The following is a 20796-nucleotide window of genomic DNA, read 5'->3' as shown; positions in this document are numbered from 1 at the left end:
AAATTCAGCTACTTATATTATTGCAATTGATATTCATTATCACACAGATAAAAGAGATATATTAAGGTTTTTAAAAATAATTTTCGTCCCAGACAGTAACTGTCCCTGGCATCATATGATTTCTAAGATATATTTAATTGTCTTTTCAGGTCAGATGATATGGATGCCTCAGTAGAAGATATTGGTGGTCGTTCATGTGTCACTCGATTTGTGAGAACTCTGTTATTAATTATGGAACATGGTGTAAAACCTCATAGTAAACACCTTACAGAATATTTTGCCTTCCTTTACGAATTTGCTAAAATGGGTGAAGAAGAGGTGAGGATGTATCTTGTTTATTTCTTGGATTATGTGCCTATTATCAGTATTAGAACTTAATTAATTTTATTTTCAAATCAATTTTTTAGAGCCAATTTTTACTTTCGTTGCAAGCCATATCTACAATGGTACATTTTTACATGGGAACAAAAGGACCTGAAAATGTAAGTACAATTCTGTCTTATAGTAGGAATTCAGAAGCCATGTTTTCAGTAGTTTGCATCAATACAAAGTAATGAGATATTAGAATCCTTTAAAATCCCTTCTAGCCAGGCCGGGCGCGGTGGCTCACGCCTGTAATCCTAGCACTCTGAGAGGCCGAGGAGGGCGGATTGCTTGAGGTTGGGTGTTCGAAACCAGCCTGAGCGAGACCCTGTCTCTACTAAAAATAGAAAGAAATTAATTGACCAACTAAAAGTATATATACAAAAAATTAGCCGGGCATGGTGGTGCATGCCTGTAGTCCCAGCTACTCGGGAGGCTGAGACAGGAGGATCACTTGAGCCCAGGAGTTTGAGGTTGCTGTGAGCTAGGCTGACGCCACGGCACTCACTCTAGCCTGGGCAACAAAAGTGAGACTCTGTCTCAAAAAAAAAAAAAAAAAATCCCTTCTAGCCTGATATTAGATAATGTTGAGAGTCTAAGATTGGTTGGTGTTTTTAATGTAATTTTAATGGATATAGCAAGAAAAGAAAGAGTAATAAATGTCACTGGTAAAGCACTAGAACAAATCAACTTAGGCGAAGTGGTCACCACCTACTTTGGGGTCTTATTAACGGTATATTGTTTTGGTGGACATTTTGATGGTCATATTTTTAAGCCCTTTGCTATTAAATTTATAGTTTTTTTAAAATGTAAGTAGCTGGTCTATTGGTATTAAAATGTTATATGTATTTTATACTGTCTGTAACAGCCACATTGGATTATATCATCTATTTGTACGCTTATTTAATCCTTTTTTCAACTATAAGAGATAGGTACTATTTTGATCTTCATTTTACAGATGAAGTACTTGAGGCTTAAAGAAGTTAACTTATTTTAGATCACAGTAAGTTGGGCTTTGATCTTCAGTCAGACTACTGAGCTAAAATTCTTAACCACTATGCTGCAATGCTTCACAGATGTATACTGGTATTATCTAATTCCAGCCTGTATGGCTCCTTGGCTCAGTTGTTTTTCTTTTGCTTTATTAGATCATAAAATCTTTTCAGTCTCTTGAATTTCAAAGCCCAACTAAATATCTCTTTGAAATACTTATTATTTAAACTATCTCAAAACTACAAATAAGGATTTCTTCTTCTGTATAACTGGCACTTTTATTAAATAGGAAATATTGTTGTATTAATATTATAATTTTTGATACTGATTTATCTTCCACTGAGCTGGCTTATAAGAAAAAAAAATTATTAAGAGATTTATCCCTTTGGGTAAGGTAAATAGTCAGTGCTAAGAATTATTATTCTTTATAGATCTGCCAATTTAGTCTCTAAGATTGTCCTGAATGTGGTTTGAGACTGTTTTAAGTTAGGGTGGTTGTTTTTCATAATACATGCTCCTGCCACCATTTACCCTGGATAGTTATGTAAATAAAACAAGTCATTTGTTCTCAAAATGATGTTAAAATTACTACCATTATTAAAATTGAATTTTGTTCCACTTAGCCTCAAGTTGAAGTATTATCAGAGGAAGAAGGGGAAGAAGAAGAAGAGGAAGAAGATATCCTCTCCCTGGCAGAAGAAAAATACAGGCCAGCTGCCCTTGAAAAGATGATAGCTTTAGTTGCTCTTTTGGTTGAACAGTCTCGCTCAGAAAGGTGAAATGTTTCAACATTCAAAATGCTTAAAGTGTGTTTGGTTTTAATTCTTTTTTACATAATTGTTATACTACTATTAATTCACCAGCTTTTATTACATAATTCCTTTTAAATAATTAACACCACTGTTTATCAACTCTTGTGTCAAAAGAATTTCAGTCTATTCTACCAAACTTCTACTTTGTCTCTGAGTCATGTTAGGAATAGTCATTGAAGAAATATACAGTAAAATATCTAACAAAATTATATGTGCATTCATTCTTTAACCTAGCAACTCCACTTCGAGGAATTTGTCCCCAAAATACAGAAAGATACATGTGCGAAGCTATTTATTGGAACAGTTTCTAATAGCAAAAGACTAGAAACAAACAGCCAAATGTCCATCAAAAGGGAACTAGTTGAAAAAACAGCATTCACTCAAAATAGTACTCTGTAGCTGAATAAAGAAAATACAGAATTTACATGTACTACTGTGGAGAAATCTTTAGGATATTACTAAGTGAAAAAAGTGCAGAAAACTATGTGTTGTATACTACTTTTTAAGAAAGGGGAACCCGTGAGAGAGAGAGAGAGAGAGAGTGAGTGTGTGTGTGTACAACCAATCCACACTATCCATGGGTTTGCTATTTGCAAATTCACCTACTTACTAAAATTTATTTGTAATGCCAAAATTGACACTGGGAACGTTTGCAGTCATTCACAGACATGTGCGTATGCAGAATGTCAAAAACTTTTAGTTGCCTGACAAATACTTTTCTAGCTGAGGGCAAACAAAACAGCAAGTTGCTTTCTTGTTTCAGTTTTCATAATGTACACAAATGTACTTTATGTGGTGTATGCTGTGAAAATCTTTCAAATTTGTATGTTTTTCACTGGTGGTTTCACTGTTTAAAATGGCCCTCAGCCAGGTGTGATGGTGCATGCCTGTAGTTTGACCTACTCAAGAGGCTGAGGCAGGAGGATCATTTGAGTCTGGGAGTTTGAGGCTAAGTGAGGTAAATCATGCCTGTGAATAACAACTGCACTCCAGCCTGAGAAACATAGACTCCATCTCTAAAAGAAAAATTAATAAAATGGCTCTTAAGTATAGTGCTAAAGTGCATTTAGTGTTTCTAAGCTCCAAAGGGCCTTAGTGTGCCTCATAGAGAAATATGTGTTAGATAAGTTCAGTAATACTGCTATCCGTGAGCTCAATGTTAATGAGTCCATAATATGTATTAAATACGGTGTCTTTAAACAGAAACACCCATGAAACAAGGTAATGTACTGATCAATTGACAAAAATGTTGTGACCAGAACCTCATAGGATCTTAATCCTAGAAGCAATAATTTGGTATTTGTTAATTCAGTGTTTGTAGCAGTTTATAAAACGCAGCTACCACAAGTATCAGGAATTGACTATAAATCAAAAACTTTTTTTAAAAAAATGGTTTCCAGTGGGTAGGGAAAGAAAAACAGGGTGGAGGGGATGGGAATGGAAGTTTAACTTTGGAATCATGTAAATGTATCTATAATTATAAACAAATAAATTAATAAAAAGCAATCTCTAAAAATCAAAAGCACAATGAAATAGATGAACCTAACTATATATTAAGCAGGTGGCATAGCCACCGGAGAGGAGTTAAAGTGACTTTAGAATACATTAACTATAAATTCCTAGTGGAGTGTACATGAAAGATAAAGAATTGCAAAAATGTCTTAAAATGTTTCAGTAATTATGTTTTTGTTACTATAACTAGAATTATTCTGAAGGTATTATGTGTATATTATAGAATAAAGCAAATAAATAATTGTTGTCATTAGAAACCAAGATTTTCAGCAAAAGAAGAAAGATAAAATTGTAGGATTTTTACATAATTTCTTCAAAACTGAATTTGAATTGGAAATATCAGTATGAGTTCATGGTTTCTTTTGTCTTAAGCACACAGAAAATGTATTACCTACCTCTGTTTTCTGAAAAGGCCTAGAAACCCTGTACAAGCCAGAATCAATGAGTATCCCTGTTGTAGTCTCTAGATTTCATTTCCCACTGGAAAAATGTAGGTTCCTTGGAAAAATGTCCTATTCCAGGTACTGGGAAATAAATGAATGAAAAGTCTGGAATGTTTTGTCATTTTGGAAAACAAGGAAGTTACCTAAGACTACTGAGGTCATGTTAAAAGGACACAAACCAACTTAACTACTGGTCATAGATTGAACAGCTTGAGCATCAGTAATAAGAATAACTGCAGTGGACTGTGGAATACATCAAAGGTGTTTAAATCCATGAGTTTCTAATGATACCTAAAAAGAATTTTAAAAACATATTGGCAACCATTAGAGTGTACTAGGAAATCATTATTTTGAAAATCAGTAAATACTGGAAACAATATCAATCATTTATTCTACCTGCAAGAAGTACACCTCTCGGTAACCAAATGGTGCTTGAGCAAATAAATGAGCAAGGACGATTGGAATTAGAATATCACTATTTTGCAACCCCAAATGAAATAATGGATCTAGACAACGGTCATCATTGACTGAAAACCTTACAAAAAGACTATCCCTTCGTTGTATGCCTCCTGATGAAAATCCACATCAAAACCTACAAAATATCCTTGATTAAAAAGTCAATGCTAGATCTGATCAAGTCTCTAAATCTAACTACCAATTTACAGGAAATACAAGGACAGAGAAACATGTTAAAACACCACCACAAGCAAAATATAAATGTGGGAAACTGTACAGGACAAATGACCTGCTTTCTTTAACAGATAAATTCTCAAGATGAAAACAGTTGGAGGAGAAACCAATAGATTAAAATATTTAAGAGACATTTCAACCAATTACAACAAAAGACTTTATTTGGGTCCTGATTCAAGCAAAATAACTATAAAATTCTTTTTAGAAACTTGAATAAATTTTTACATTGGATATTGTATAATAGTAAGGAATTGTTGACTTAATTTAGGCATGAATAATGGTACTGTGGTTATGTTTTTGAAATTTATCTGTTAGAGATTTAAGATTTATGGATTAAATGATAAAACACCTGGAATTTGCCTCAGAATAATCTATATTGAGTGGGGGTGGGGGTACAAATGAAACAAGACTGGCTATTATTTTGGTAGATTTATAGCTGAGTGATGGGATCTTACATAATTCTATTTTTTATATATCTGAAATTTTCTATATTAAGTTGAATATTCAGTAATTATAAACTGGGAGGTAAAACTGATTCCATTTGGTTTTGAAGTGTCTCATATCAAGACAACAGCTCTGTAAGTCAAATCAGGCCCATCCTAGTGTTTTAATATACTAAAATACTGAGTTAGTTAAATGAAAATAAAGTAGATTTGGGCTTCCATTTACCAATCCTGGGGATCTTGGGAAAAACTGCCTAAAAGATATTTAACATTAACAAGTCTAGCTACCAAAATACCCAAAAGTCATTTTATGATGGCAGGTTGGTACAGTTATAATCAATATTGTTGCTTATCATGATGCAGATAGCTTTAACGTGATACAGGGAGAAGAAAAACTTATTTCCACTAATATTTTCTTTTAGGCATTTGACATTATCACAGACTGACATGGCAGCATTAACAGGAGGAAAGGTAATACCTTCTCTAATGTTAGACAATTTGATCAGCACAAAACAAAGTTCCTAAATGAACAACTTTTACTTTTAACAGGGATTTCCGTTCTTGTTTCAACATATTCGTGATGGCATCAATATAAGACAAACGTGTAATCTGATTTTCAGCCTGTGTCGATATAATAATCGACTTGCAGAACATGTAAGTGTGATGAAACAGTCTTAAAAGATTTTTAGTCATTTTAAAAAGAATATCCTGAAATCCTTCTTTTTCTGTTTTAGATTGTATCTATGCTTTTCACATCAATAGCAAAGTTGACCCCTGAGGTATGTAAACATTTATTCATTTTTTTTAAAACTATTGTCACCACTGGTAGTACTTTCAAATGAGCCTAATTGTTCTTGAAAAAAAAAAATTACCAAGGTTTCTCCCGTAGCCCAGTAACCTATTTTTTAAATGTATAATGTGAATAAACTGAATTACCTTTTCATGTCTTATCACAAGTATAAATTTCCCAACTAAATATACATATAAATTGAGTATATCAGAATGCCTGCAAATGCTAAGCTTTAAAGTTTTTTGATTTGGAGCTTATCTCATAGTTGTGCCCAAAGAAAAAATAGACTAAATAGCCTCTGCATAGGCGGAAGAATAAGAGGAAAATAGAATACAGTATTGTGTGAAAGTACTTTTTGTAAAATGGAAATGTTATGGCTACTTTAATAATACATGTCAAACATTAACATAGATTGCTGTAGGAAATTTTAATCTAAATTTTTTAATAGAACATGATTGTCTCATTAACAAAATTTATTTTGAGGGGTTGGGGAGATACTGGTGAAAGGAAACAAAATTTCAGTTAGGAGAAGTTCAGGAGGTGTATTGTACAACATGGTGACTATAGTTAATAACAATGTATTGTATACTTGAGAAAAACATTGAGAATAGATTTTATGTTCTCACCACAAAAAATATGTGAGATAATGTATGTTATTTAGCTTGATTTACCCATGTCACAATTTATACATATTTTAAAACATGTTGTATACCATATATATGCTTATTTAGCAATTTACAAAATAATTGTAAAATTGCCTTCTTTCAAATACTTTTGACATCCAGAAAAATCTGTTACTTGTGGCTCCCACACATTTGACTTTTTATCCCGCAGCTTATTCTGCTGCTTTATGGGAGTTCAAGTTCACATGCAGAAGCACTAACCTAGGGCAGCAGATTTAAATGTGATGTGTAAAAGAGTATATATTTCTTTTCTGCTAAAAGATATGGATTCAAATGGATCTAAATACACAATTATGTATATGTCTTTACAGGCAGCCAATCCTTTCTTTAAACTATTAACTATGCTAATGGAGTTTGCTGGCGGACCTCCAGGAATGCCTCCCTTTGCATCTTATATTCTGCAGAGGATATGGGAGGTAAGTCTTCTAGCAGATGTTTTCAGAATTTGTTTCTGAGGATTTTGTTTTTATAATACAGTCACTACCATTTTAAATGTCAGTTTCTTTTTAGTTGGGTACCCCAAAATGGTTTGAGTAAGTCACACATCTAGGGAAGAAGAGCTTTAGTCAGAAGGTTTGGGGGAGAAAAAGAATTCTTAGCTTGTCTCCCAGACATTTTAAAGATACTGTCATAAAGTCATAAACAACTTCAGCCAATTCAAAGTTCTTATTCCCCTACTCTTAAAAAAGATTGCATAAAGCAACTGAAAGCCCTAGAAATACAAACCACATGTTTTTAGCAGTTGAAAGAAATGGTAGAGGAAGCACCAACCACTTCCTTTCCTCCAGAGTTACTGCCGAGGTCAGAAAATTTCTCCTCCATGAGTTCTGGAAAAGCTTGAGACCAGAATGAGCAAATGTTTTCTCTGAAGGGCCAGATAGCAAATATTTCTGGCTTTGTGGGCCATACCGTCTCTGTTGAAACTACTCAGTTCTGCTATTTTAGCCTAAAAGCATGCATGGACAATGAACGAGTGGGTGTGGCTGTGTTCCAATAAAGCTACAAAAATGGGCAGCCACAGAATTTGGCCTGCAAGCCATAGTTTCTAACCCCTGCTCTAGATTCTGAAGATTCCCTTTTCCCATGGAAAAACTCTCTGGGGCAGTACAGTGAGTACTTTACATTTGCACTTAGTAATAGTTTGGGCGTGGAGTAAAGTGAAAACGGGCATGGAAAAGTAAAGATGAGAAAGTTGAGAGAATTAAAAGTACTTTTAAATAAATTTACAAACTCAGCAAGACCAAAAGCTCATTGAGTTCTCATATTTGTCTTCTGTTATAATACTTGGTTATTTTAAATTTATTTTATAAACCAATGACAAACTTTCCTGAACATTTCCTGTTGATTAAAGCAAGTACCTTTAGGGGCATGGGCAATATACATAACCTTAAGAGTTGTACTCCCATAATATGCTGAAATAAAAAATAAATAAATAAAGTCCCAAAACAATAAATAAAAAAACAAATAAATAAAGCATTCATTTATGCCTTAAAAAAAAAAGCAAGTACCTTTAAAAATGTGAAAATATATGGATGAAACTTCCTTTAAGCTCTAGTTTTTGAAAAACTACTTTAGCTGTAAGTGTTGAATAGCGTAGACAAAAAGTAAGTATAAAAGTAACTGCATATTCACTTGGCCTTATACTCTTTGCTTGCCTTTTTATTTGTAGGTGATTGAATATAATCCTTCTCAGTGTCTGGATTGGTTGGCAGTACAGACACCCCGAAATAAACTGGCACACAGCTGGGTCCTACAGAACATGGAAAACTGGGTGGAGCGGTTTCTTTTGGCTCACAATTATCCTAGAGTCAGGACTTGTAAGTCAATTACTCAGAATTTAACAAACCATTTATTATTCAGAGTTATGCTTTGTTTTTAGACAACTGTGATATGCCCATTGTTATGTACACAAAGCTCTTTGAGATGTTGTTTTTAAAGGCCAAGGTTATATTAGTATTTGGAAAACTATGACAGTGTTTTACAAATATCTGTAGTGTTTTTGTTTTTTAATAAATAGATAATCAGCCAGGCATGGTGGTGGGCGCCTGTACTCCCAACTCCTCAGGAGGTGGAGGCAGGAGGATTACTTGAGCCCAGGAGTTTGAGGCTGCAGTAAACTGTGATTGCACCACTACATTCCAGCCTGGGCTACAGAGCAAGAACTCATCTCTTTAAAAAATTCATCTCTTTAAAAAAAAGAAGTTAGGAAACCATCTTATTTTTTGGATGATACCATCACTGCTATCATTTTTGTGTCCTTGCCTATGCCCTTGACAGGGCATAATCTGAATTAGTGAAGAGAGTCAGTGAAGGGTCAGAAAACCCTGTCTTAAAAATAACTCTTGAGAAGGTTAACAGTAAAATAGTAATAAAGACATAAAATAAGATGAGAGAAAATAGTAACTGAAATTATGGGAGTTAGATGATAAATACCTTTGTTATCGTAGATAACCAATAAAGAATAAACAAAGATCTTGAAAGACAGATGGGCAAATATCAAAAAGATATTCAACAAAATAGAAAATTGCTTGTAAATAAACATAGAATATGTTCACTTTTGATAGGGATTATCTGATATGAGCCTGGAGCTTCTTGTATTGCCAGAAAGTGAAGTAGTAGTCAAAAAACAAAATGATGGGGATATGTCAATGGGACACAGAGCTAATAACCTAAAAGAACTCCAATTGCTAAAGCTGGAACAATTTTAGTAACAAAATAAGGAACATAGTACTGGTAACAAGTAACATTATAACCCAAAGTATAAAATAAATGTCCTTGAGTCCATGCTAATATAAATAAATGAAGAAACAAATCTCCCATACAGAAGAATTGCAAATAATTTATGTACATTCCCCACCCGACCCTCACCCCACACAGGAGATGGAGTTAAACTCCTTATTCCTTGAATATGAGCTTAGTGACTTCCTTCCAAATAGTATAGTGCCGGGGGTGGCATAGTAACTTTGTAGTGAAGGAACTTGACAGAAATTAATGTAGCCAGGCGGTGAAGGTTAACATCATCACTGATTTAAGTCAGGTTGATAGTGTGTACCCTTGATTTGGTGTGATGTGAAAGATACCTCTCATCTCTTTGATCTTCCTATCAAAAACTCATAACCTGAGTCTCACTATGATATATATCAAACTCATTTTGAGAGACATTCTATGAAATACCTGACTATCCCTCAAAAGCATAAAGGTCATCAAAAACAAGGGAAGTCTGAGAAGTTGTCACAGCCAAGAGGAACTTAAAAAGACATGACAACTAACTGTAAATGGGATCCTGGAACAAAAAAAGGACATTAGGGTAAAACTAGTGAAATCTAAAGCGTGGAGTTTAGTTAATTGTAATGTTCCCGTGTTGGTTCCTCAGTCTCAACAAATGTACCATAGTTACAATAGATGTCAACAGTGGGGGAAATTGAGTGAGGGTTGTATGAGAATTGTCTGTTTTACCTATTCTAAAATAGTTTATTTGAAAGAAATACATTTCAATGGAAGGGACCCGTGGAATGGCATTGTCACTCTGCTCATGGGCTTGTTTTTCCTGCCAATTTAGTTAACCCCACAGTAATGGGATATTTGTAAGAGCTAATATGTATGCTGGTTGTCATTCATGTCCTGACCCCCTGAACACAAAATAATAAAGAAACCTATGCTGAGTACCAGAAGAAGATTTTTAGCCAGCTGTTACACCTAGTATCAATGACAGTGAGGAGGAAGTGTCATTCTTACACATTGCAGTAACATTGTAAATTAATACTGCTCAAGATCCTTAAAAATGTTATACTCTTTTTAACTCAGTAATACAATTTTTTAGGGATTCTATGTGGATGCCCAAATAGCATTATTTATAATTGTGAACAGTTAAAAACTGCTCCATTAGGAAACATTATTATAATGCATCATTTTAAAATTACAGTAGTGGAGACTATGTAAAGTGCTTTTGACATCTATAATTTGAAAAATGGGCCCAAATATTTGAAAAGAATTAGTTATACCTAAAATAAAAATTAAAGTAAGATGTATAAAAGCTACATAGAAATACTTACAAATACAACAAAATAATTTTAAGGAATGACTAAGAATGTTTAATATAGAGAAAAGAAGAAAAATGGAGTCATGAGTGCCTTAAAATAGTTGAAGAGTTGCCATATTGAAATGGAAGTAGATTTGTTCTAAGTTTTCTCTACTAAAAAACTATACCCAAGGACTCTTTTAAGTTATAGCAAGGCACTTTTTAACAAGATGGCCTATTCTTCCAAATTGACCTTCCTACCTGTTCTTAAAGGTAAATATAATTGAAAAGTTTTCTTTTTCCCTAGCAGAACTTATTTTTTATTTAAAAGCAAGTAGCTTTTAGGCTGCGTATGGTAGCTCACGCCTGTAATCCTAGCTCTCCGGGGGCCGAGATAGGAGGATTGCTTGAGGTTAGGAGTTCGAGACCAACCTGAGCAAGAGCAAGCCCTCGTCTCTACAAAAAAATAGAAAAAATTAGCTGAGCATGGTAGCATAGGCCTGTAGTCCCAGCTGCTTAGGGGAGACTGAGGCAGGATGATCGCTTGAGCCAAGGAGTTTGAAATTACAGTGAGCTATGATCTTGCCACTGCACTCTAGCCAGGGCAACAGGGTGAGACTCTGTCTCAAAAAAAAAAAGAAAAAGTAGCTTTTACAAACATGAAGAGATGGTTAGGTATATGATAAAGCAAAGGAAATGTTAATTGTAGAATCTAGGTGGTAGATCCATAGGTATTCAGTACAGTTTTTTCAACCTTTTAGTGTACTCAAATTTTCTTAATAAAATGTTAAGGTAAAAGTATATAACTTAAACTGAATGACTTTTTAAAATCACAAGCTTTTCTCAATTGCACTTGTATACAAAAACTGATCAGGATGACACCTACATGCCAAATTTTTGCATTTGAAACATACCAAACTGAGCCTTAAAAAATCAGAATAGTATATAGGTAAAGAAATATGTAGACAATGGAGTATTACACACAAATAAAGTTTAATTTGAAAATAAATTTGTGAAAATAAACTGTAATTTTAGAAACCCTATTTGTTTTGATAATACAGTAGAAGTTATCCAAATTATAGATAAATTACTGGGCTACAGAACCAGTGGGTATATTGAAAAGAACCTGACTCAGGCATTAGAGAGTTTTGAGGAAACAAATGTTAGGAGCACTAGCTCATGAAGTTTTGACAGTCCAGATTTGATCCCAGCTCTCCTACTAACTATGTAATCATAGGTAGTCTTACTGTTTTAAGCCTGAGTAAAAGTGGGGATAAATAAAAGCAGTGCCTGCCACATAAAGTTATGATGTCAAATGGTGTACATTCAATAAATGTTAGCAATTATTATTGTTGTTATAACTGTTACTGTTTTACCATTATCATTATCATCTTCGTCATCATTGTTTCTCAGGGCCTAATATAGGCTCCACCTCTTTATCCATGTGACTTTGGTCTTTGCTTCTCCAAGATTCAGATTTTTCAGTGTAACATCACTCACCTCCAAGATCATTGTGAGGATTAAATGAGATATTTATAATGCACCTAGCTTAATGTTTGTCTTATAGTACTTTTATAAGTGGACTCACCCAATATGTCGTTACCTCTCAGAATTATAAGCTTGTAATTAATTATAGGCTTAATTACAGTTTTCAGGTATGTTGTGAAAGAAGGATTCCTTCTTTGGGTGTAAGTTTAGCCTTAGAAGACTTTCAAAGCTTTTCCAAAGTTGATGTTCTATAATTAGCATATATATAATCTTAATGTAATACAAAGGACTTTTATATAGATCCCATTCTGTCTTTAGAACTTAAGTATATTTTACCATTATCTGTAAATTATTACAAAATAATTTATCATTATTTTTTAAGTAAGAAGAAAACTAAGACCATAAAACGTTAAATGGTTTGATCATATCAGGCACCTTTTGGTATGTCTTTGGGCTCTAAATGCTATGTTCTCTCTGTTAAATCATACTACTTCCTGAGAAGAAACAAGTGATAAAGTAAGTGGGAAAATTATACATTTCGGGAATACTACACAAAAGGTTTAAAAACTGTTTGTGCTAATGGAGATTATTGTTGCCACTTAATAGTGGCAGAATGAAATGTGTCTATTTCTGTCACCTCCTAGGATCTTTCTGTGGAGTCAAGGGTAAAGCAGAAAGGTATCAAAAGAGATGTTCATGTCTCTTAATTTTTATGAATTTTAGTTATTAAAGGGAAGAGTGGCTTTGTGTTTAATGACTGCTCTTCAGTCTATTTTATATATTATAAGGATCTGACAGTTTTGTTTTACATTTTATAGCTGCAGCTTATCTTCTGGTGTCCCTTATTCCAAGCAATTCATTCCGCCAGATGTTCCGGTCAACAAGGTCTTTGCACATCCCAACCCGTGACCTTCCACTCAGTCCAGACACAACAGTAGTCCTACATCAGGTCTACAACGTGCTCCTTGGTTTGCTCTCAAGAGCCAAACTTTATGTTGATGCTGCTGTTCATGGCACTACAAAGCTAGTGCCCTATTTTAGCTTTATGACTTACTGTTTAATTTCCAAAACTGAGAAGCTGATGTTTTCCACATATTTCATGGATTTGTGGAACCTTTTCCAGCCTAAACTTTCTGAGCCAGCAATAGCTACAAATCACAATAAACAGGCTTTGCTTTCGTTTTGGTACAATGTGTGTGCTGACTGTCCAGAGAATATCCGCCTTATTGTTCAGAACCCAGTGGTAACCAAGAACATTGCCTTCAATTACATCCTTGCTGACCATGATGATCAGGATGTGGTGCTTTTTAACCGTGGGATGCTGCCTGCCTACTATGGCATTCTGAGGCTCTGCTGTGAGCAGTCTCCTGCATTCACACGACAACTGGCTTCTCACCAGAACATCCAGTGGGCCTTTAAGAATCTCACACCACATGCCAGCCAATACCCTGGAGTGAGTAAAATTGATCCTCTTACATCTGTGTCCTCAAATTGATTGGAAATACCTGGTTTTTTCTTCTTATGGAAAGTGGTGGCAAAATATAGAAAAGTAGTGTAACTCTGATCATTCTTTCTTAAGGATTTAATGTGTATTTGTTTTCTTGAAGACACACATAAAATGCTATATTGTTATAAAATTGGTAATTCTTAGGTTGAAGTTAAAATTTTATCTCTAATAGAACTTATCTATTTTAATATGTGGTTTTATAAATATATCTTTCATGTGTGCCTGATGAAGAATCTCAACTTTGTGATACAGTTTTAAGGACATGAGTACTTCACTATTTAAAAATTAGGTACTCACTATTAAAATCTACATGCTGTGCTAAGCTGTGAGCTAGACAATATTTTATCTTAAACTAGTAGTATTCCCTAGCATAGTTTCTCAAGCTTTATCCAAGAGAATGAAATGGTTAAAAGATCTGTCAAGGTACAAGTATAAGCAGTTTAAGTCCATTTTTCTCTGGAGACTACTTGTAGGTTTCATATAAAATTTTCCCCTCTATGTATATTACTTTTCTTTGTTTCCTTTTTTTTGTTGTTGTTGTTGGAGACAGTGTCTCACTCTGTCACCCAGGCTAGAGTACGGTGGTGCAATCTTAGCCTACTGGCTCAAGCAATCTTCCCATTTCAGCCTTCCAAGTAGCTAGGACTACAGACTACAGGCATATACCACAACACTCAGCTAAATTTTTTATTTTTATTTTTTTACTTTTTTTAGAGGCAGGGTCACACTGTGTTGCCCAGGCTGGTCTCAAACTCCTGGCCTCAAGCGATGCTCCTGCCTCAGGTTCCCAGAGTGCTGGGATTATAGGTGTGAGCCACCATACCCAGCCCCTTGATATTACTTTTCACTGTTTCCTCTTAATCTGTTGTAAACTGTCCTGTAGACAGTCTGTCCTTTATAGACTAAACTCTCCTTTGTAGATGATGTGGTGAGTTGTTTAGTAGAATCTCTCACCCAGAAATAATAACCTAATGTCCACTTAAGAAAATTATTTTATGGAGTGCCTATAAAGTAGGAAAGAGAATAAGTGTATTAAATATCAAGAACTTCAAAAACAAGACTGTAAAAAATACAGAGTCTTTTTGACTTCACAGGAGTCAGAATAGGATTTATTAAGTTTCACTGAGTTTATATCTCTATCATATTCACATGAGTAATATTTAACATAATTACTAAATGTGATGTCCAGAGTTAGATATGTATTCAGTGAACACTAGGTGAATTAGAATGCATATCCCTCTATATTGTTTCTTGCCCTAGACATCACTGAAATGTAATGTCCTTTATTTTAGAACTTATTTATTGGAAATTTTCATGAAAATGGTGCTTACATCAATTTTTGCTATGGAACATATGAAGCTGGAGGTTTCAGTTGATTGACAAGTGTGTTAGAAGAGCAAACCTTTCCTAACACGCACATAAGCAGATGTCTATAAGATCACAGCTAGTAATTTTACTAAAATATTAGTCACCACATTTCATCCATCAGGAACTTGAACATCAACTTAGAAAGGTCTAATGTTGGCACAAAGGATTATCTCAGAAAAAGTTTTATTAATAATTCAAGTATAATTTAGACATTTGAAATATTTGTGACAAAGTAATGATTTCGCATTTATTAAAGAAAAGGGAGCAGGGGATTTGTGTGGCATGTCTCTGGACACACATTTGAAGTTACAGAACTAATACTTTAAACAGTATTAAGACTAAAAATGAACTATATTTACTTGTAGTTTTTAATCTTTTTGAACTTCTAATTTAAGATTTGTTGATTTTTTTAGTGCATAATATATTAAATTTTAAAAATAGAATGTATTACTAAGTTTATAACTATTCATGAATAGTAGTGTAATCTAACTTGTTTGTATAATTTTGAGTTGGCTAATGGGCATAATATTCAGAAATGAGAAGCAAATGTTCTAAAATGCTCTAGGGTTAAAAGATCGTCATATTGCTTATTTGCCTTTTTAGGCAGTGGAAGAACTATTTAACCTGATGCAGCTGTTTATAGCTCAGAGGCCAGATATGAGAGAAGAATTAGAAGATATTAAACAATTTAAGAAAACAACCATAAGTTGTTATTTACGTTGCTTAGATGGCCGCTCCTGCTGGACTACTTTAATAAGGTAAAAAGATGTTTTCTGGTGTTTTTGTTTTATTTTTTCAAGTGAAGGGTTGGGGACCATCATTTTGACATTAAAAGTAAAATAACTGGCCGGGCGCGGTGGCTCACGCCTGTAATCCTAGCACTCTGGGAGGCCGAGGCGGGCGGATTGCTCAAGGTCAGGAGTTCAAAACCAGCCTGAGCGAGACCCCGTCTCTACCATAAAAATAGAAAGAAATTAATTGGCCAACTAATATATATAATATAAAAATCAACCGGGCATGGTGGCTTGTGCCTGTAGTCCCAGCTACTCGGGAGGCTGAGGCAGGAGGATCACTTGAGCCCAGGAGTTTGAGGTTGCTGTGAGCTAGGCTGATGCCACGGCACTCACTCTAGCCTAGGCAAGAAAGCGAGACTCTGTCTCAAAAAAAAAAAAAAAAAAGTAAAATAACTGGCTCGGTGTTATGGCTCACATATGTATTCCCAGCACTTTGAGAGGCCAAAGGAGGATTGCTGGAGCCCAGGAGTTTGAGATCAGCCTGAGCAACACAGTGAGACCCTGTCTCTAAGAAAAAAAAATTAGCTGGGGCGTGGTGGCACATGCCTATGGTCATAGCTACTCAGGAGGCTGAGGCAGGAGGATGGCTTGAGCCCAGGAGTTCGAGGCTACAGTGAGCTGTAATTATGGCCACTGCACTCCAGCTTGGGCAATAATTTTACTTATGTTTATTTTTTTCATCACCTAAGTGTTCTGTTGTGATTCAGAGTTCTCAAACTGGACTTTATGTATTCTTTTAGTGCCTTCAGAATACTATTAGAATCTGATGAAGACAGACTTCTTGTTGTATTTAATCGAGGATTGATCCTAATGACTGAGGTAAGTATTTTATTACATTTTACTGTGGATTTATTTCATTTCAGTGTTCTCACCAAGACTTCTTATTTTATGGACATTTAGAGTTTATGGTAGAATGTCTTACAGGTGATAAGACTATAATTAAGTAGATTAGTAAATGTGAATTTATATTCTAAGAATAATTAGGTCATAATTTTTAGGGTGCTGTATATTTTTCTACAGTAATTCCATACCTTTCCCCTCATTTTGTATTTAGAAGCAACCATTAGAAATAGACTAGATTAAGTCATTTCATTTGTAAGGAAACAAATTTCATATGATTTAATCAAGGACAAACATAATTTCCCAAGAGTCCACTTATTTGACAGAATATAGAAACTGAGATTAGCATCATCAGCTGAAGCCAGTGAGATTTTTAAATTGGTTAAAATCAGCCATTCATTCTTCCCATAATTCTTGAACAAACACAAGTGTGACATGGCTTTAAAGCCACCAGAGATACATTGTACCCTTTATTCTAATAATGGAAATAAGAAAAGTACATGCCAAGAGTATCATAATAATTAAAAGGTAAGATAATTTTTTCAGTTAATGATAGGCATAGAACATGTTTGAAACTGCACTTTGAAGAATTTGTACTTGCAAAGGTTAAGTGGGAGGGCATTTAGATAAATGACTTCATAAGCAGTGAGGCAAGAAAGTATTGGTGTATTGGAGGAATGCCAAGTATTTCTGGTTGCCTATAAAAATAAAAATGTATATAAAGAGGAGGAGTGAGAATTTCATTCTTTCATCCAACAGATGTTTGAATGTCTACTCTGTGCCAGGCACTGTGCTAGGCACTGGGGATATAGCAGTGAACAAAACATACATGTTTCCTGTCCTCACAGCTTACAGGTTAAATACTGTACAAGTACATTGTTCTGATTATGTACTGCCACAGATTCTAAGCTAAGAATTTTGACCTTTGAACTGTGAATAATGTATCGACGATGGTGAACTGGTTCAAGAGATTAGAAGGGTGCTTATTGTAAAAAGTGAAAAAACTAAGGGCTCAATTAAGCTAATACAGTTAAAGGAATTAAGATTTAACAAGCCAGTATAATTAAAGGAATTAAATTCCTACTTTTTGGAGCTCTTTCATCTCTTTCAGGCCTACTGTTTTGAGTATGGCTGACAACCATTTCACCATTGTTTTTATACAGAGGCCCTGAGAAATTAGTTAAAGCAGTTGCCTATTCTCCCTGATCTTCCTGTTGTTGCCTGATGCTTTGTAATTTCTAAGGCTTGCAGTCTTAGAGCAAATACTCGGGGCGGGGGATGATTAAACAAATTATTTCTTCAGACTAGAATACATATATAAAATATCAGAGCTCTGAAGGTGAGGACTTAAAAGGAGCTGAATGGGGGAATTTGACTTTTGGATAGAAAACAGATATATTTGCTGTGGGGACATACATACCCACATACAGTCTGAGTCCAGAAACATCTGTCATAGAGGATGAGCACTACCATTTTGTGGCTCAGAGGTAAAAATGAAATTAAGTCTTTAATTTTTTTTTAAATCACTTGTAGTCTTTCAACACTTTGCACATGATGTATCATGAAGCGACAGCTTGCCATGTGACTGGAGATTTAGTAGAACTTCTGTCAATATTCCTTTCAGTTTTGAAGTCTACACGCCCATATCTTCAAAGAAAAGGTTTGGTCATTCCTACTTCTTATTTTTGTTTTGATACAGTTAAAGAGAAAATGGTTTTTAAATCGCATACACCAGAGAAATTGTCATTATCTTTAATTTATGCACAGAAGATGGAACCAAAGCTGGCTAACCAAAGCTAGTCTTTGTCATGTCTTCCTGATGTAATATCAGAATATTCTTGTATATAATAGACAAACATGCTGTAACTGTCAAGATTTCAGAGATTGTAAAACATTTCCAAGCACAGTAACAAATTGGGTATTTTATGAGGGTTCTCCAGCTGGAATCTTCATTACACCATTTGTAGTCTCAAGAGAAATAAATATAAAACATATCTCTTTTATGTCTCTATAAGATAGTGTGAACTCTGAACTTCATAAACATTCCTAGAAAATGAGACATATTCATCACAAAAATATGTACTCTAGGAAATCTAGCAGGTTTAACATTAGTAGTCATCTCATAAAAATAATGACTTAGCTTTTACCAAAAATATTTATGTAATTAATTTGAATTTCTTAGCATTAGCATTCTCTGGTTTACAACAGAAAAAAAATTGCAAGAAAGTTTGATCTCAAAAATGGCATATTTACATATGGTTTTATATTTGCAGATGTGAAACAAGCACTAATCCAGTGGCAGGAGCGAATTGAATTTGCCCATAAACTGTTAACTCTTCTTAATTCCTATAGTCCTCCAGAACTTAGAAATGCCTGTATAGGTAAGTTACTTGAAAAATACACCTGTGTAAAAACCTAGTAGGAGGACATTTTTGTGAGTTGTTTTGTTTTATTTGTTTTTGGTAAGATGTGAAGGTTAGGTCTATAGTGTTTGGAAAACATTTGTACTTTTTAAGTGTAACTCACACTGGCTAGCAGGTCCTAAGAAAATGGGAGTTCTATTTCTTAACCTACTGATAATTACCCACATATGTGATCATGGACATGTCACTTGCTATTTATGGGCTCTTTGACCTTAAGTTATCTCTAGGTTTCTGCAGCTCTGAAGTCCTCTGATCCTATTTAATGAAGGTAGAATCATACACATGTTTATAAGATAGAACCGACATTGTATTTCACTGTAAGTTCTTTTGCCTAAATATACTTCTCAGTAGCTATTCTTAGGTTCTGAGTATTCACCTTTTTATTGATTGCATATTTGTAACAAAATGACAATCTGTGGCTGTTAGAAGAAACTTCCATTTTAAGTTTATGGGGAATTTTCTACTACCTTAAAGTCCTGATCTTTAGAGACCATAACTATTTATTTATACTTTCTCATAATAACATGGATAACTCTGGCTGTCATGTACAAGCAGTCAGTCTTGATGTTCTGTGTAAATACTGGCTTACCTTTTTTTATACTTACCCAGAGAGAGGGGTGGGGTGTATGGCCATAACTTCTGATCACCAGAAACAGCCCATCATCAACAGCTTTAATCTTATGATTAGAGGATAAGAGTCAGTCCAGCCATCATCATAAACATTAAAAGTAAATTAAGAGGCCGGGCGCGGTGGCTCACGCCTGTAATCCTAGCTCTTGGGAGGCCGAGGCGGGCGGATTGCTCAAGGTCAGGAGTTCAAAACCAGCCTGAGCAAGAGCGAGACCCCGTCTCTACTATAAATAGAAAGAAATTAATTGGCCAACTGATATATATATATAAAATTAGCCGGGCATGGTGGCGCATGCCTGTAGTCCCAGCTACTCGGGAGGCTGAGGCAGCAGGATTGCTCGAGCCCAGGAGTTTGAGGTTGCTGTGAGCTAGACTGACGCCACGGCACTCACTCTAGCCTGGACAACAAAGCAAGACTCTGTCTCCAAAAAAAAAAAAAACCAAACAAACAAACAAAAAAAGTAAATTAAGGATTATCCCTCAGTTCCAAAGAACTTTGAACCTTAGGTTTCTTTCTAAGCTCTTGTGGTTGATTTTATGAAGATACATAATCAATGTAAATTAAGTATTTCCTTCACTGTACTTCTCCATGAAGCATCTCTTGGTTAAATAAAATACCTAGAAATAGTCTTTTAAACTTCTGTTTACAAATGATGGCCCTGTTGTCATTAGTAACTCTGTTGATCCAGCTTTGATTGAGGATCAGACAGAATTTCTACCAGTGTCAGGAACTAAAAGTTTTAGACTAATTAAATTGGTTTTGCCAAGGTAACCAGGTACAGAATTTGTGAGTTGATAGAATCAAGTAGACGCAACTCGTTTTTTAATACCCAAATTGTGTTTTTATTTTCAGATGTCCTCAAGGAACTTGTACTTTTGAGTCCCCATGATTTTCTTCATACTCTGGTTCCCTTTCTACAACATAACCATTGTACTTACCATCACAGTAACATACCAAGTACGTATTCATCAAGCACAATACTTGAATATGGTTCACAT

General features: G+C 34.7%; 1 protein-coding gene across 3 annotated transcripts in view; it reads left to right on the top strand.

The window, feature by feature from the left end:
* Positions 1-20796, top strand: part of USP34 (ubiquitin specific peptidase 34) — a 225921-nt gene that overhangs the window by 190918 nt on the left and 14207 nt on the right. For all 3 annotated transcript variants that reach the window (XM_012764850.3, XM_076000817.1, XM_076000816.1), the window contains 14 exons: positions 150-318; positions 408-482; positions 1980-2131; positions 5679-5727; positions 5806-5910; positions 5991-6035; positions 7041-7145; positions 8399-8546; positions 13054-13688; positions 15714-15868; positions 16645-16723; positions 18278-18404; positions 19018-19125; positions 20651-20755. In XM_012764850.3, coding sequence (XP_012620304.1) covers positions 150-318; positions 408-482; positions 1980-2131; positions 5679-5727; positions 5806-5910; positions 5991-6035; positions 7041-7145; positions 8399-8546; positions 13054-13688; positions 15714-15868; positions 16645-16723; positions 18278-18404; positions 19018-19125; positions 20651-20755 — 2057 coding nt within the window. The remainder of the gene's footprint in view (positions 1-149; positions 319-407; positions 483-1979; positions 2132-5678; positions 5728-5805; positions 5911-5990; positions 6036-7040; positions 7146-8398; positions 8547-13053; positions 13689-15713; positions 15869-16644; positions 16724-18277; positions 18405-19017; positions 19126-20650; positions 20756-20796) is intronic.

This window comes from Microcebus murinus, chromosome 3, assembly GCF_040939455.1.
Source record: "Microcebus murinus isolate Inina chromosome 3, M.murinus_Inina_mat1.0, whole genome shotgun sequence".
Lineage (NCBI taxonomy): Eukaryota > Metazoa > Chordata > Mammalia > Primates > Cheirogaleidae > Microcebus > Microcebus murinus.
Note: the sequence above shows the minus strand (reverse complement) of the source record. Positions and strands in the feature narration are given on the sequence as shown.